Here is a 14,072-nt window from a genome sequence, read left to right as displayed (position 1 = left end):
AAACTTTTTTATCTCTTCCCTAATTTCCTTCATACTACCAGTTATAACATCTCTATTTCTCGAATAATTATTGGTTCACACCTCAAAATGAGGTGGAGGTGGAAAGAGGTGGAAGATGATAGAGATATGGAAAAAAAAAAGTAAGAGAGAGAAAGTATAAGATGTGATGGTAAGAGGAGAGAGATAGAAATAAAAATATGTGAAATTGAAGTTTATAAAAAAAGAGGTGTGTATATATCATTGTTGCTATTTCTCTCATCTTCTTCCGTTCTTCATTCTCTTTCATTAGTACTGTGTAAAATTTTGGTCAAATTAAAATTAGTTTACATCCCTGTCGGTGCATTCAACCAAGTAATTAGCCAAACCATCAAAGCATTGGTACTGCATGAGCATGATCATATGAACGTTATCACCATTATAGATAAAAGCCTGGCAATGGTTATTTTGATTAAGAAGAGTGGACTGTTGATAAATTGGTTCAATATAATTAAGATTATGCTTTCTTTCAACTGGTTGGCCATTTTGATTAAACAATTAAATAATTGTTCTTTCAATAAGAAAATAGCTAAATAAAAAGTAATGTAAATAATTTTTATTATGATTTACCGACTTTTCTTTTTCATAAAATCCCGTCACTTATTTTTAATTGAACGTGACTTTATGAAAAAGAAAAGTCGGTAAATCATAATAAAAATTATCATAATAAGTGTAGCATAAGATGTGAAGTTAGTGTGTCATACTTTTTTTTTATGAGATAATATATTAAGAATGGAGAGCGCGACTACTGGAGCTGCGTTCTCTCATGGGGAGGAGGTGTTCAGCCGCCAGAAGCCACCGGACGACAAAGGAGTGACGGAGGCTACGTCCTTTAGGGATAAACTTTTGGGGGGGGGGGGCTCCCAAACCACCCCCTCGAAGGAAAGCGTGAACTGGTTCAAAGAGGACAAGATGCGATTGGAGTTTGTGGATGGGAACACGATGCTTCCCAGGATTCGAGTGGACAAGAAGGTCATGGAGGATATGTGCTCACCATGGAAGGAGGCCCTTGTTGTCAGCCTTTTAGGGAAAAAGTGGGGTTTTCGCACCATGAAAGCCAAGTTGACACAGGTTTGGAAACCTTTTGGGGATTTTAATCTGTTGGATGTGGATAATGGGTTCTTCCTGGTGAAGTTTGACGTGCCGGAGGATCGTGAGAAAGTCATTGGGGGTGGTCCTTAGATGATCTTTGATCACTATTTGGCGGTGTCTACCTGGAGTATTGCTTTCATTGCTCCGGAGGCAAAGGTTACAAAGACACTAGCCTGGATCCGGATACCGGGTCTGAATGCAGCATTCTATAATGAGAGCTTTTTGATGTCAGTGGCTCGATTCATTGGGAAGCCAATTAAAGTGGATTTCAATACCCTGAGTGGTGAACGTGGAAAATATGCACGCATTTGTGTGGAATTGGATCTCTCCAAGCCAGTCTTTGGTCGAATCATGATTGAAGACTATTGGTACAAAATTGAATATGAGGGACTGCACGTGATTTGTACGAAATGTGGGTGTTATGGGCATCGGACTAGAGAATGTGCAGGGATGGTGCCGGTGGCAGCTAAGCCAAGTGTGGAAGTTGCACCAGGCATGGGGACGCAAACTGAGCCAGGGGCATCTCAGGTGGTGGAGCTGGCGGCGACAGGAGCAACGCAGTCAGGGGGGGACCATACTAGGGTTTCGATTACCCCTGAGAACGAAAAAGGAAATGCAGATGATCCGACAATCAGGGGCGAGATTCCAGGGAGTCAATCATCTGTGCAGCACGTGGAAAGTGGGGATTGGATGACAGTTTCAAGAAAGAAAAATCAGAAAACGAAATCCAAGGAGACAAAGGGGGGACCACAACAAGGAAGTGGCAAGAATAAAGGAGGCAGAGATTCGAATACCAAATCTTTGGCACAGAAAGAGAGAGAGCCCAAAAAGGTATTCCCTGAATTCAAATTCAAGTCAGCACCAGCGTTTAATGCTGGCATGGCTGGTGGGTCTGGGGCAAAAGAGGATATTCCTAAGAAAAAAAAGAGGTCACGTGGAGAGGAGACTGAAGGAGCTAAAAACTTAGGGCACACTCTAGTGAAAGGGGCTGAGAAGCCCACATCTCCCTCTTGGGAAAATACTAACCTAGAATCCTCGAGGATGGTCGGCCAGGATAGCATGGACTTGGGAGAGCCGACAACGGGAAAAGCCCAAGAGCGACAAACAGTTGCACCAACGGTGGAAGAAACTTCCTGTACAAGCATGCAGGTGGAGGATGTTGCCCATGAAGTACAACAGTGATGTTGCCCAGAATTGGGCTAAGGGGGACCTTCCCCCCTCTTCTATCATGGTTTTTATGATAGGTTTCGATGACTTCAAACTCCTTTCGTGGAATGTGCGCGGCGCTCTTGGCGAGGGAGGCAAGCTGTTTGTCAAGGATCTTGTCAGGATTCACAAACCTGATTTGGTTCTTCTTCTAGAGACGAGGTGCCAGTTTGATAGAGTTCAACAATTCTGGCAGGGTCTCAATTTTTCACCCATATACCTGGAAGAGGCTGAGGGCTTCCGGGGTGGGATATGGGTCCTCAGAAATAATGGGGCGCAAGTGTCTCTCCGTTTGGTTGACCAATCCCGCCAGGCTATATCCTTTGAAGTTTGGAGAGATAGTTTCTCATGGGTTTGCACAGCAGTGTATGCGTCGCCAGTGCCAGCTCTGAGGGAGCAATTTTGGTCCCATCTGGAAACGCTGAGAAGCAGCATTATTCATCCTTGGCTCTTAGTGGGAGACTTTAATGAAGTAGCCCATGCCAGTGAGACCCGGGGAGGAAACTTTGTGCATAGCAGAGCAGCGAGGTTCTCCGCTATGATGGAGGCATGCAACTTGGTGGACCTGGGTATGGTGGGGAACAAATATACCTGGTTCCGTAAGCACAATAATAGGCTAGTGCTCTCCAAGCGTTTGGATCGAGGCATCAGCGATGTGGAATGGCGGATTGCCTTTCCTGAAGCCTTTGTCCAGACCTTGAACCGCCTGCATTCGGATCACTGTCCGCTGTTCGTGTCTTGTGGGGCTCCCCCTCCTCATCCACAGACCGGCCCTTTTAGGTTCATTGCTGCTTGGGCTGATCACCCTGATTACAGGGCTTTGGTTGAGAATGCGTGGAGGAATGGAGACGAAAACATCAGCCGGAAACTTGAACGAGTCAAAGTGGACTCTTTGGCCTTTAACAAAGACACATTTGGGAATATCCACCGGCGCAAGAGGAGGGTAGAGGCCAGGTTGCGAGGAGTCCAACGAGAGCTTGATGTCCAGGTCTCTTCCAGCTTGGTACAGTTTGAGATGGACCTCCAGAGAGAATATCGAAATATCTTGAGGCAAGAAGAGTTACTTTGGTACCAAAAATCTAGAGACAACCGAGTGCGTTTTGGTGACCGTAATACGTCATATTTCCATGCACATTGTGTGATTAGAAGGAAGCGCAATCATATTCATAGACTTAAGCTTGATGATGGTGAATGGTGTATGGAGGCGGGTCGTTTAGCGGAGGAAGTTAATTACTATTTCAATGGCTTGTTTGCTGCGTCACAGTCTCAGTCAGCCCACCCTTTTCTTCATGAGGTGTTCCCGACGCTATCAGAGGCTGCCAAGGAAGTCTTGACACTTCCAGTAGAGAAGGACGAGGTTAGAACTGCTATCATGTCTATGAAGTCTTTCACTGCTCCTGGACCCGATGGCTTCCAGCCCTTCTTCTTCAAGAAATATTGGGAGAAAGTGGGAGATTCTCTCTGGCAGGTGGTGAAATCAACCTTTGAACAAGGCCATGTGAATGAGGAACTGCTGCAAATTCTCATTGTTTTGATCCCTAAGGTGGACCATCCTACTACAGTGAAGGAGCTGAGACCCATAAGCCTGTGTAACGTGACCTATAAAACCATTACTAAGGTCCTAGTGAACAGGCTTCGCCCTTTCTTGGACAACATTATTGGGCCCATGCAGAGTAGTTTCCTCCCCGGACGAGGCACCATGGATAATGCCTTTGTAGCTCAGGAGGCGGTTCATCAGATGAGTAGCTCGACATCAAAGAAGGGGAGCCTTGCCTTCAAGATAGACCTGGAGAAGGCATACGACAGTGTGTCTTGGTCATTTTTGAAAGAAACCTTGGTTCTCTTTGGATTTCCAAATATAATTGTTGAGCTTATTATGTTTTGTGTAAGCTCCTCTACCATATCACTTCTTTGGAATGGGGAGCGTTTGCCGCCCTTCAAGCCTGGTAGAGGACTTCGCCAAGGTGACCCGATGTCTCCGTATCTTTTTGTTCTTTGCATGGAGAGGCTCTCGGTCCATATTCAGCAGTTGGTGGATGCGGGTTCTTGGAAGCCATTGAGGATTGCCAAGGAGGGTCCTCCGGTCTCCCACTTATTTTTTGCTGATGATGTCCTCTTGTTTTGCCAAGCCTAGCTCGTGGTAGGTATAGCTCAGCGTTCTTGGCGGGTGTTTGGGGCGTGTGGCGTTGGAGGAACAATATGTGCTTTGAGGAAGCTCCCTGGTCCATATATGAAGCTTGGAGGAGACTGTGCGTGGAGCATGATGAAATAAAGATGTGTTTTCAACAAGGCGATATTTTGAACAGTGAAGGATTGCTGCTCCCCAGATGTTTACCCCCACCAAGTGGGGCAGTAAAACTAAACGTGGATGGCAGCTTCAAGGACCAAGAGCGCATTATGGGTGCGGGTGGCCTCCTTCGTGACCACCAGGGTGGCTGGTTAACAGGCTTTATGGCAATGGCAGGAGGTGGGTCAGCGTTGATGGCGGAGGCCCTTGCGATGCGTGGAGGGCTTGAGCTTGCATGGGCTCGCGGATTCCGTCAGGTATATTGTGAATCAGATAGGCGTGAGCTGGTGCAGATGGTACAGGAGCGTCGGGACCTTCACCTTTTCCCGGTGGCTGCGGATATTGTTGAGCTTCTTACTCGTGCGTGGTCAGTAAGGGTCGCATGGATACCGCGTGAGTGTAACATGGCGGCGGACTGCCTAGCTCGTGAGGCTGCCCGGGAGCCAAGTGCTGGGAACAGAGTGTTGGATCAACCTTCCTTTGATTTGGAGACTCTACTGCTCAGAGACTCCATGTTTAGTGTTTAGTGTTGTTTTGTCTGTTATGTTCCGATGAAGCAAAAAAAAAAAATAAGTGTAGCAGTTGGTTTACTGTTTTCACATTATGCCACTGCTGTGTCGGTACTTGGTAGTAATACACTAGTATTACATCTTTATGCTGCTTCATTCTTTTTACACGTAAAAACTCTAGTAGCATAAGTTGTAGTATAACTCTAATTGAGCAATTTACATTTTTTTTATAGGTAAATGTTAGTTTTTAGAAATGTTAGTAAATTAATCTCTCCTCCGGGTTCGAATCTGGGACCCTTCATCTCACTAAACTCTTATGTCTCTAGCTCTTACCACTTGAACTATTTACACATTTAGTTTAGGGTTTGATTCTTAGACGGTGTGTAAGAAGAAATATGTTGGGAGATGTCTACACACTTACATGATCTATTGATCTCCGACGAGGGATTAATCTCATGGCAGTCGGCTGTGCGAGGAAAAAAAAAAAACCACCCTACTACATAATAGAGGGTTTCTCTCAATTATTTTCACTTGTAAGCAGACAAGCTTCTTTTACACTTTTTATGGGGTCTCTCAACTGCTAATTAAGGAGCCCAACATTTTCCTTTTCTCTCATCTCTACACTAAGCATATAAACAGCAAGAGAAGTCTCCACACACATTGATAGTGTCAGTGTCTGTAAGAGATTGAAGCAGAGATGAAGCATTTTGCTTTACTGTTTCTTTTGTCTATTTTGGTCCATCATGTCAGTGTGAAAGCTAAGGATGATTTTGTCAGAACCAGAGGCATCCACTTCATGTTGAATGGAAGCCCTTACTATGCAAATGGCTTCAATGCTTACTGGTTAATGTACACAGCTTCTGACCCATCTCAGAGATACAAAGTTTCAGCTGCTTTCCGTGAAGCAACAAGTCATGGCCTCACTGTTGCTAGAACTTGGGCTTTCAGTGATGGTGGTTATAGACCTCTACAGTATGCTCCTGGCTTCTATAATGAGCAAATGTTTAAGGTATCTCTCATAATTCCAAAGACCAAAAAGGGTTCAAAATTGTGCCTTTTAACATATTATTTACTTGTATCTGTGTTTTTCTTATGTTTTCTCTGTTTGTTGGTTGAAGGGGTTAGACTTTGTTATATCTGAGGCCAGAAGGCATGGGATTAAGCTCATATTGAGCTTGGTGAACAACTATGATAGCTTTGGAGGGAAGAAGCAGTATGTGAACTGGGCTAGAAGTAAAGGGCAGTACCTTACATCAGATGATGATTTCTTCAGGAATCCTGTTGTCAAGGGTTTCTACATAAACCATGTCAAGGTTATTACAAATTGAATTTCTGTTACCTTGTTTGATAAAAATTGATTGAAACATTTGGTTAGGAAGTTTGCTTCCTTTCACTTAACAAAATCTTGGTCCATTTTTTTGGTCTCTCCTAATTTTTTGTTCCTTACAACATGCCATGGAATATCTTATTTGTAATTTTTTTTTTTGCATTTGCTCTGCTGATGCAAGTTCTGTTTTTTGTTCCTTTCACCGAATAAGATCATCTCTTAATGGAAAAGATAATCTGAAGTTCTATTTTATCTGCATCTTCCAGACTGTGCTTAACAGATACAACAGTTTCACTGGAATTCATTACAAAGATGATCCAACTATCATGGCCTGGGAGCTTATGAATGAACCTAGATGCACATCAGATTCTTCAGGGAGAACTATTCAGGTCAAATATCTTCACTCTTTTTTATTTTTGCTACAACATCTTTACTCGTTTGTTGTTCCCTTTACTTTTTCTTTTTTCTTTTCCTTTTGACTTCAGCCTCTAGCTTTTTTCCTCTCATAAATAGTGCTCCCTTAAAATCTTGCACTAAAAGTACTTAATTCATGAAAGAAATCTTCAATAATTATTATGATTAGTCTTTTTGGATTGAGTATAATTGTATATGGTCCAGAGATATTATCTTTTGAAGTAGTTCAGTGGTGATTCATTGTTTTTAGTCGCTGATATAATGATTTTTTAATTAAAGATCATGAATCAACGACTAATAACTGTGGATTACCCACTTTAAAAATAGTCTAGAGAAACATATTATAGTGACATCCTTGTCCAAGTCAAGTCACAAATCACGGACCTGGTTTCATGGCCAGAGCTGACCCTCTTGTCATTACAGGCTTGGATCACGGAAATGGCTTCTTTTGTGAAGTCCATAGACAGGAAACATTTATTGGAGGCAGGGCTTGAAGGGTTTTATGGACAATCAACACCACAAAGAAAGCAAATGAATCCTGGTTTTGATATAGGGACAGACTTCATTGCAAACAACCGAGTCCCTGGCATTGATTTTGCAACTGTTCACTGCTATCCCGACCAATGGTAACGAAAAAAATAAACTGACAGTAACTGAAAAAATGCACATTTTTTTGTTCTCAATCGGTTAACGTAAGTTTTCATTGTAACAAAACAGGGTATCCAGCTCAAATGATCAAAATCAACTTTCATTCTTGAACAACTGGCTTAGCGCTCACTTCCTAGACGCACAATATATGCTCCGGAAGCCAATTCTGGTAGCAGAATTTGGGAAGTCATTCAAGGATTCAGGTTACAGCAACTACCAGAGGGATGAGCTCTTCAATTCTGTGTACTACAAGATATACTTCTCTGCCAAAAGAGGCGGCGCAGCAGGGGGAGCTATGTTCTGGCAGCTTCTGACGGAAGGCATGGAGTCTTTCGACGATGGGTATGGAATAAAGCTCGGTGAGAGTTCCTCTACTGCGAACGTGATTGCTCAGCAGTCTCACAAGCTGTACATGATTCGAAAGATCTATGGGAGGCTCGCCAATGTGCGGCGGTGGAAGAGGGCCAGAAGCAGAGGATTTTCGCGCTCTGGAGGAAACAGAGGTGGGCAAATTGGGAACTGATGATGGAATTGTATCCACCACATGCAGTTCGAGTTAATCTTGTTTGTGCTGGGAAGATTTTCGTAGATCGGTTTCTCTCTTTGAGATGAATCAGAATGTTTTTCCATCCAGGAGGGTAACTAAGTTATGTAGAAGTGTGTTCATACTTTCAGCTTCTCCCTTGTTTAACTGGGATAAAAAGCTGCTCCTTAGTTTTTCATTGTCATGTACTAGTTTGTTTTGCGAAATCATCAACAAATGTAAGTGTGCTGTTGTTTTTACACATTTTTCTTACACTTCCTTAAATTGTAGTAACGTGTTTTTACCAGCATTATTCGTTCAGTAGCAACATATAAAAAAAATCAGGTGCACACCAGTGATGAACACTCATTTGATATCATTTAGGTATCATAAAACAAGATGAGATGTCATTAGCCAATAGCCGCAAAAGCATACTATAATGTTATAACATGTGTTGGCGGTTTATTCGTTTCGAAGCCAATGACGAAATGCAAATATAACAAAACCTAAGCAAAGTCCTGCAGAGCCCAAAACAACAATGATTCTAACCCACAGAGAAGCTATAAATGCATCCAGCACAAAATGTTTCCATAGCCAATACCACAAAATAGAGTAAATGGATCCAATAGCACCTCCTACAAGCACTTGACTTGTTGTATGAAGTTGTTGCGACACCCTTAGGTACGACTGCAAACGTAGAAATAAGCATAAGCAACTCAGTCTTACAAATACTTACAACTTTTTAGCATGGTGCCCAGAATTGTACAGTTTTCCATTATACAGTAAATAGAGAATACTTTAAATCAATTCCCCTCTAGAACTTCAAGATGCAGCACTATGTGCAACGCAATGCTAATCCTAAGGAAATAGTTTATACAGATAATGTTAAACTTTAAAATTCTTTCCAATTGATAAGTTTGTTTAATGCTCTTCATATACAAGTGATTAATGTATGCATGTCAGACCCAGTCACACTTATGACTTAACTTTGGCATAATTCTAACATGCTCCATATTCTGAACATTTCCAACTTTTTGGTTTTGACAGTCAGCGATGATTCTTATACACAGAGCTTTTTATTTTTCATGCATGACATTAGAGTACTTTGAAAAATGACATCACAAAAATTGTCAAATAGCACAAGCTAAGGTTGGAATATTATTAAGTACCAATGGAACAGATTAATCGAATAACACGAAAAACAGGTATCTACTTGAAGCACCTAATGCAAGAAGAACTTGGCATGACGATCGAAATAACCACTTATGAATTATGATGGATCATGAAACAGCAGAAATTGTGGTATCAATGAACTGGGAATTTAAGCTATCCCAATTGCCTAGAATGGAAATACAAGTACTTACAAAAAAAGAACCAAATGCCAAGACCAATCCGCTGATAGCAATGGTGAATCCATTTAGCCCAAGCCATTCTATACCTGAGGTATCATAAGAGAAACACGTGTATTTTCAGTGAAACCATATAATTCTAATATTTTGCGTAATAAAGAAAGAAAAAAATCCAAAAGCATCAGCACCTCCATGAAAGTAGAAATAAAACATGATAATGATAATAATAATAATAATAATAACAACAACAATAAAAGCAACAACTTTTGCTTGCATTTGGATGCCATGGTAATCACACGAAAGGAAACTAAAATAATGAAAAATTTCATTTCATGAAGCAATAGAAAACACAGAAAGCAAATGATTTTATCCCAGCAATTCCAAACTAGCCGCTTCAAAAGTTAAGATTGTATAACATTGGAGATATTAAAATCTGATACTGAAAAGAACACATAAGGACAGCCATGCAAGAATCACAGAAATAAGACTGGTGAACCATTTCTCTTGGTAGTTCATTAAAAAGGAAAATGCAGTAAGAGAAGTTACTTGACAAAATGACGAAGATGACAGTAAAGAATATTGATTGTGCGTGTGAAGACGGCATCCCTGGGTCAGATTTTACGGTTGAGGGCCGTTCCTGGTTTAGTATACGTTTGAGCCAAACTGAAAGTACAGCATTTAAAACAGATCCAGCTCCAAACCATAAGGCTTCTACATCATGCCTCCAAAGAATTAAACCAGCAAAGAGGGCAGCTACTATCCACTTGCTCTGTGAACAACCGGATCAAATGCATCAGCTCATAAAAGTATAGCTATACTGTAGTTTTGACTTAATTTTACTATGACCAATGCTCAAGACTTGAAAACAGATTATTCATGTACAAATTTCAATTTTAAGCAAAGCTAATCATCTCGGACTCAGTCTTATTAGCCTAAAAGGTTTATCTCATCATGTCAAGCTTGTGGAAGAACTAATTGGCATTCACTTATTAACGGCATTTCAAAGGAACAGCGATCGTGGAGCCAAACGATCCATAGTCAGATTTGGCGATTAGGAGTCTCAAAACTAGGACTAGGACTGACGTCTAACATACAGTCAGTGACCAAGCAGAGAATACCTTATATGCTATAGATTTGCAGATTGCAGACAGTTCAGGTGAGCCTTACAAAAGGCTATTTCCAAAGGAAACATACTAGCAGTTGTGTTAGATTTGTATAATAGAAAGAGGCCTCAGGAAAAACAATCTTGTGTTGCCATTGGTCCTGGTTGTCCTCCCTTGGTGTAAAATCAATAGGATAACCTGGGAACAATAAGCAATGTTTATGCTTAGCAGGCTCTTAATGGGTCTAACTACTGAGCTTTTGACATTCCTCTTTCTATTTCCTTTTCTTTTTGCAATTAGAAAAATACAAATGATAATGGATCATGAACTCATCTCTGGTTACTAAATTCAGTAGAGGCTAATATGGAGTGCTTATACAGACAGTTTTTGTCCTAAATTAATCTGAGCACCTCCTGATTTAGTATCCTCACAATGATTTCTCACAAGTCACAACAATAAACATCTTTAAGGAATAATTGATCTAGAGACAATATACCAAAATGTTACATAGAGAAAGAACCACTTTCTTATGTTGAATTTCTTAGGTATGCACTATGGAGTAACCCATAACAGAAAATACACATCATATAACTGGAAATTCAGGCATTGAAAAAGTTCAGGAAAGATTACCAACCAATCTATTGAGCTTGTATTCCATATCCTGAGATAAAAACTTGGATGAGCCAGCATCAATTAAAGCTTCTTGTTCAAACACTTGAATGTTTTCATCGCTATTCCCTCCATCTCTGGAAGCAGAAGCATTCATGGGGCTTGATACCCAGTTTGTGTTTCTTCCTAAAGAGAGTTTCTTTGGAACAAACTCGCCAGAAAGGAATGATCTTGAAGCAGAAAAGCTATGACTACGAGCAGAAGCAAATAAAGTAGTGTTTTTTTTCAAGTATCTTTGTTTAAGCAAAACTGGTCGGTGAAGGATAGAAGAGGGATGGAAGCAAATTGCGGTTGTTGCCGCCATGGGAGAGGGTGGTGCTCCGGTAGTCCATCAGAAAACGACTACAGTGGTGTTATTTATTTCACGGAGGTAGTTAATGCAGTGTACGGGAAGAAGATGTTTCTTGTTCTATATCATATCCTGGGTTCAGAAAAGTCCAACTATTTTGTGTCCACAATTACCATTTCTAAACTGTGTTTGGATTAGAGGAGAAAATGAGAAGACGGAAACATGTGAGAAAGATACTATGGTAGAAAAAAGAAAGAAAGAATGATGTAAAGTGTGTACACTCTCCCCTCTAAATTGGTTGATTGAATAGAAAGTAAAAAGATAGAAGTTATAGTAAGTGAGAAGAAAGAAGTTACTACTATTTATTTTGGACATAAGAGTTAGGGATATAGGGTCGGATGAAGGGTAAAGGGTTTAGGGTTCGAATCTTGAGGAGAGACTAATTTACTAAGATTATTAACAACTAACATTTGCCTATAAAAGAAATTATTATTTATTTTGGAAGGTATGTGTTTCAAGTGGATATGATGGAAGGAGCCAAATGGTGATGATAATGGTGGCGGTTGAAGTGGAAGGTATAGGTGACCGAAACAATGAATTATGGTACTAGAAGATAGCAGCAGCGACATAGTATCATAAGTCATTGTTTCGGCCACCACTAGAAAGAAATTGGAAGAGAGAAATAATAAGTGATAGATTCTTTTTGATATCCACATTATCCTCCCATTCAATAGGTAATACACTAATGTCTCGAGGTACTGTTAGACACAAAGTTAAGGCCCATTTCAAATGTGTATTTTTCATGCATGTGAATCCAATAATTGAACTAAGTACTACATGATTAAGAGATTTGAGCTCATTTCACTCAGACCAATACATTATTGGTAACTCAAGCATCACAACTCTTGATTTAAACACGTAATATAAACTATCACAAGTATTAATAGCGGTTAGAAATTACTGCTAATGCTTATATTTATTGAATGTCTAATCTCTACTTATCAGCACTCCTTTTAACAATAGTAGAGTAACCAAAGTAAAAGAAAAAACGAATATCAATAATTTATAATAAATCAGGGATTAAAAAAATCATATCTAATCCTTTTTGGAAAATTTAAGACGAAAGTGAGTATTAGTTGAATTTGAATTGGTACACACACTAGTCCTAAACGTTTGAATAGAGCAGCAGTGAGCCCCAGAATGCACGAGCGGTACTGGTACAGTGGTACTGGTACTGGTACTGGTACTGGAACTTTACGCTGACGCATGACTCACTCACGTGAAAGGGCAGGGCAGGCCACATCTTATCTTACCAGTTACCATTCTTTCACGCATATTTCCTTCCCTCTGTTCTTGGCTTAGCTGCCAAGTTCGCAATGACAAATTGCACGTTCCCAACCCACTAATATACGAATAATAAGTAAGGACACTTTTTGTGAATTGAAAAGAATAAAATGAAAGATACTGGAGTGGAGAGTAGTAGATTAGATATAGCAGCAGCAGGTCTGGCAATTTTATTTCAGTACGCCAGTTACAGACAGACACAGAGAGCAGTTTTGATTGGATCCGTGCAGTGCAGTGTTTAGAATGAGTCAATATTTGACTCAGCTTTAGCTTCCTTCCATTCCATGATTCCTTTCTATCGTTTAAACGATTCCTCGCATAGTTGCTTCTGTCTTCTCATACACTTTATAATTAACTTCTCTTTCTTTCTTTCTTTCTTTCTTTCAATGGCTAGATCAATGGACTCATTTGTATTCTCCTCTTTCTTCACCGGCATTGCCAAGACTCTTCACATTCTCATGCTCTGCCTAGCTCTCTCATGGATCCTCACTCGCCTCCCTTTCGCCCTCCGATTCTCCGCCGACTGCCTCCGGAACCCTCTCTTCGTCTTCGCCCTCTCCAACGCCATCATCGCCGCCTTGATCGTCCAGTCCGCCCGCGGCACCACCACGCAATCCGAGGAAGAAGTAGTAGAGTACCATAACAAGCACATTACGGACGACACGTGTGCGCACGATGATTCAAGCGCCGTAGCAGATTCTGATTCGGAGTGGTTGAAGGATGGCAACGACACGGAGAGACAGAAACTCCGGCGATCGGAGCGGGAAAATATGTATCCGCACGATGAACTGAGCAATGAGGAGTTCCAGCGCACGATTGAGGCATTCATTGCAAAGCAAATGAGGTTTCTGCGGGAAGAGTCGTTGCCAATTTTCGTTCACCCTGCTGCTGCTGCTGCAGAACAAACCAACCTAGCCAAATCGCTTAATAACCACACTACTTGTTCATGTTAGACTTATGTTGATTGTTCACTGTTTTGCTGAAGAATATTGGGTAAAGATAGTAGTATTCTTGATTGGCGTTAATGAGAGTTGCCTTATTGATTAGGTTATGATATGCTATTCAGCACCATGTTGGATCATAGTTACATTAGTACATATGAAAACCCACCATTATGTCTGATCTTTACTTTGAGTATTTACCTTCCATTGCACTTGTTTGGAAATGGCTTTCCTCTAATTCTTTCACATGCAGGTTTGATAAATTTAGATGTAATAATGCAACATTATTGTCATCTGCTTATATATTAACTTTTTTTTCCTCAAGGGTTAACATG

The 14,072-nt window shown here is 40.9% G+C and overlaps 3 protein-coding genes across 3 annotated transcripts; 2 read left to right on the top strand and 1 right to left on the bottom strand.

The window, feature by feature from the left end:
* The first annotated feature begins 1,218 nt into the window (after positions 1-1,218).
* LOC130737217 (uncharacterized) lies at positions 1,219-2,310 on the top strand. Its single transcript, XM_057588975.1, has one exon. The coding sequence runs from the start codon at positions 1,219-1,221 to the stop codon at positions 2,308-2,310; it is 1,092 nt and encodes a 363-aa protein (XP_057444958.1).
* A 3,355-nt stretch (positions 2,311-5,665) lies between these two features.
* LOC130740692 (mannan endo-1,4-beta-mannosidase 7) lies at positions 5,666-8,302 on the top strand. Its single transcript, XM_057593370.1, has 5 exons — positions 5,666-6,139; positions 6,249-6,443; positions 6,724-6,846; positions 7,295-7,497; positions 7,589-8,302. Exons 1-5 carry the CDS (start codon positions 5,828-5,830, stop codon positions 8,040-8,042), a joined length of 1,287 nt encoding a protein of 428 aa, XP_057449353.1. The 5' UTR covers positions 5,666-5,827; the 3' UTR covers positions 8,043-8,302.
* Positions 8,303-8,398: 96 nt separating this feature from the next.
* LOC130740693 (lipid phosphate phosphatase epsilon 2, chloroplastic-like) lies at positions 8,399-12,803 on the bottom strand. The gene is made up of 4 exons (XM_057593371.1): positions 11,129-12,803; positions 9,938-10,160; positions 9,407-9,480; positions 8,399-8,729 (listed from the first exon to the last, which is right to left on the bottom strand). Exons 1-4 carry the CDS (start codon positions 11,465-11,467, stop codon positions 8,505-8,507), a joined length of 861 nt encoding a protein of 286 aa, XP_057449354.1. The 5' UTR covers positions 11,468-12,803; the 3' UTR covers positions 8,399-8,504.
* Positions 12,804-14,072: the final 1,269 nt, after the last annotated feature.

The sequence above is a fragment of the Lotus japonicus genome, chromosome 2 (assembly GCF_012489685.1).
Source record: "Lotus japonicus ecotype B-129 chromosome 2, LjGifu_v1.2".
Lineage (NCBI taxonomy): Eukaryota > Viridiplantae > Streptophyta > Magnoliopsida > Fabales > Fabaceae > Lotus > Lotus japonicus.
The sequence above is the reverse complement of the archived record's forward strand: the minus strand, read 5'-3'. Positions and strand labels throughout refer to the sequence as shown.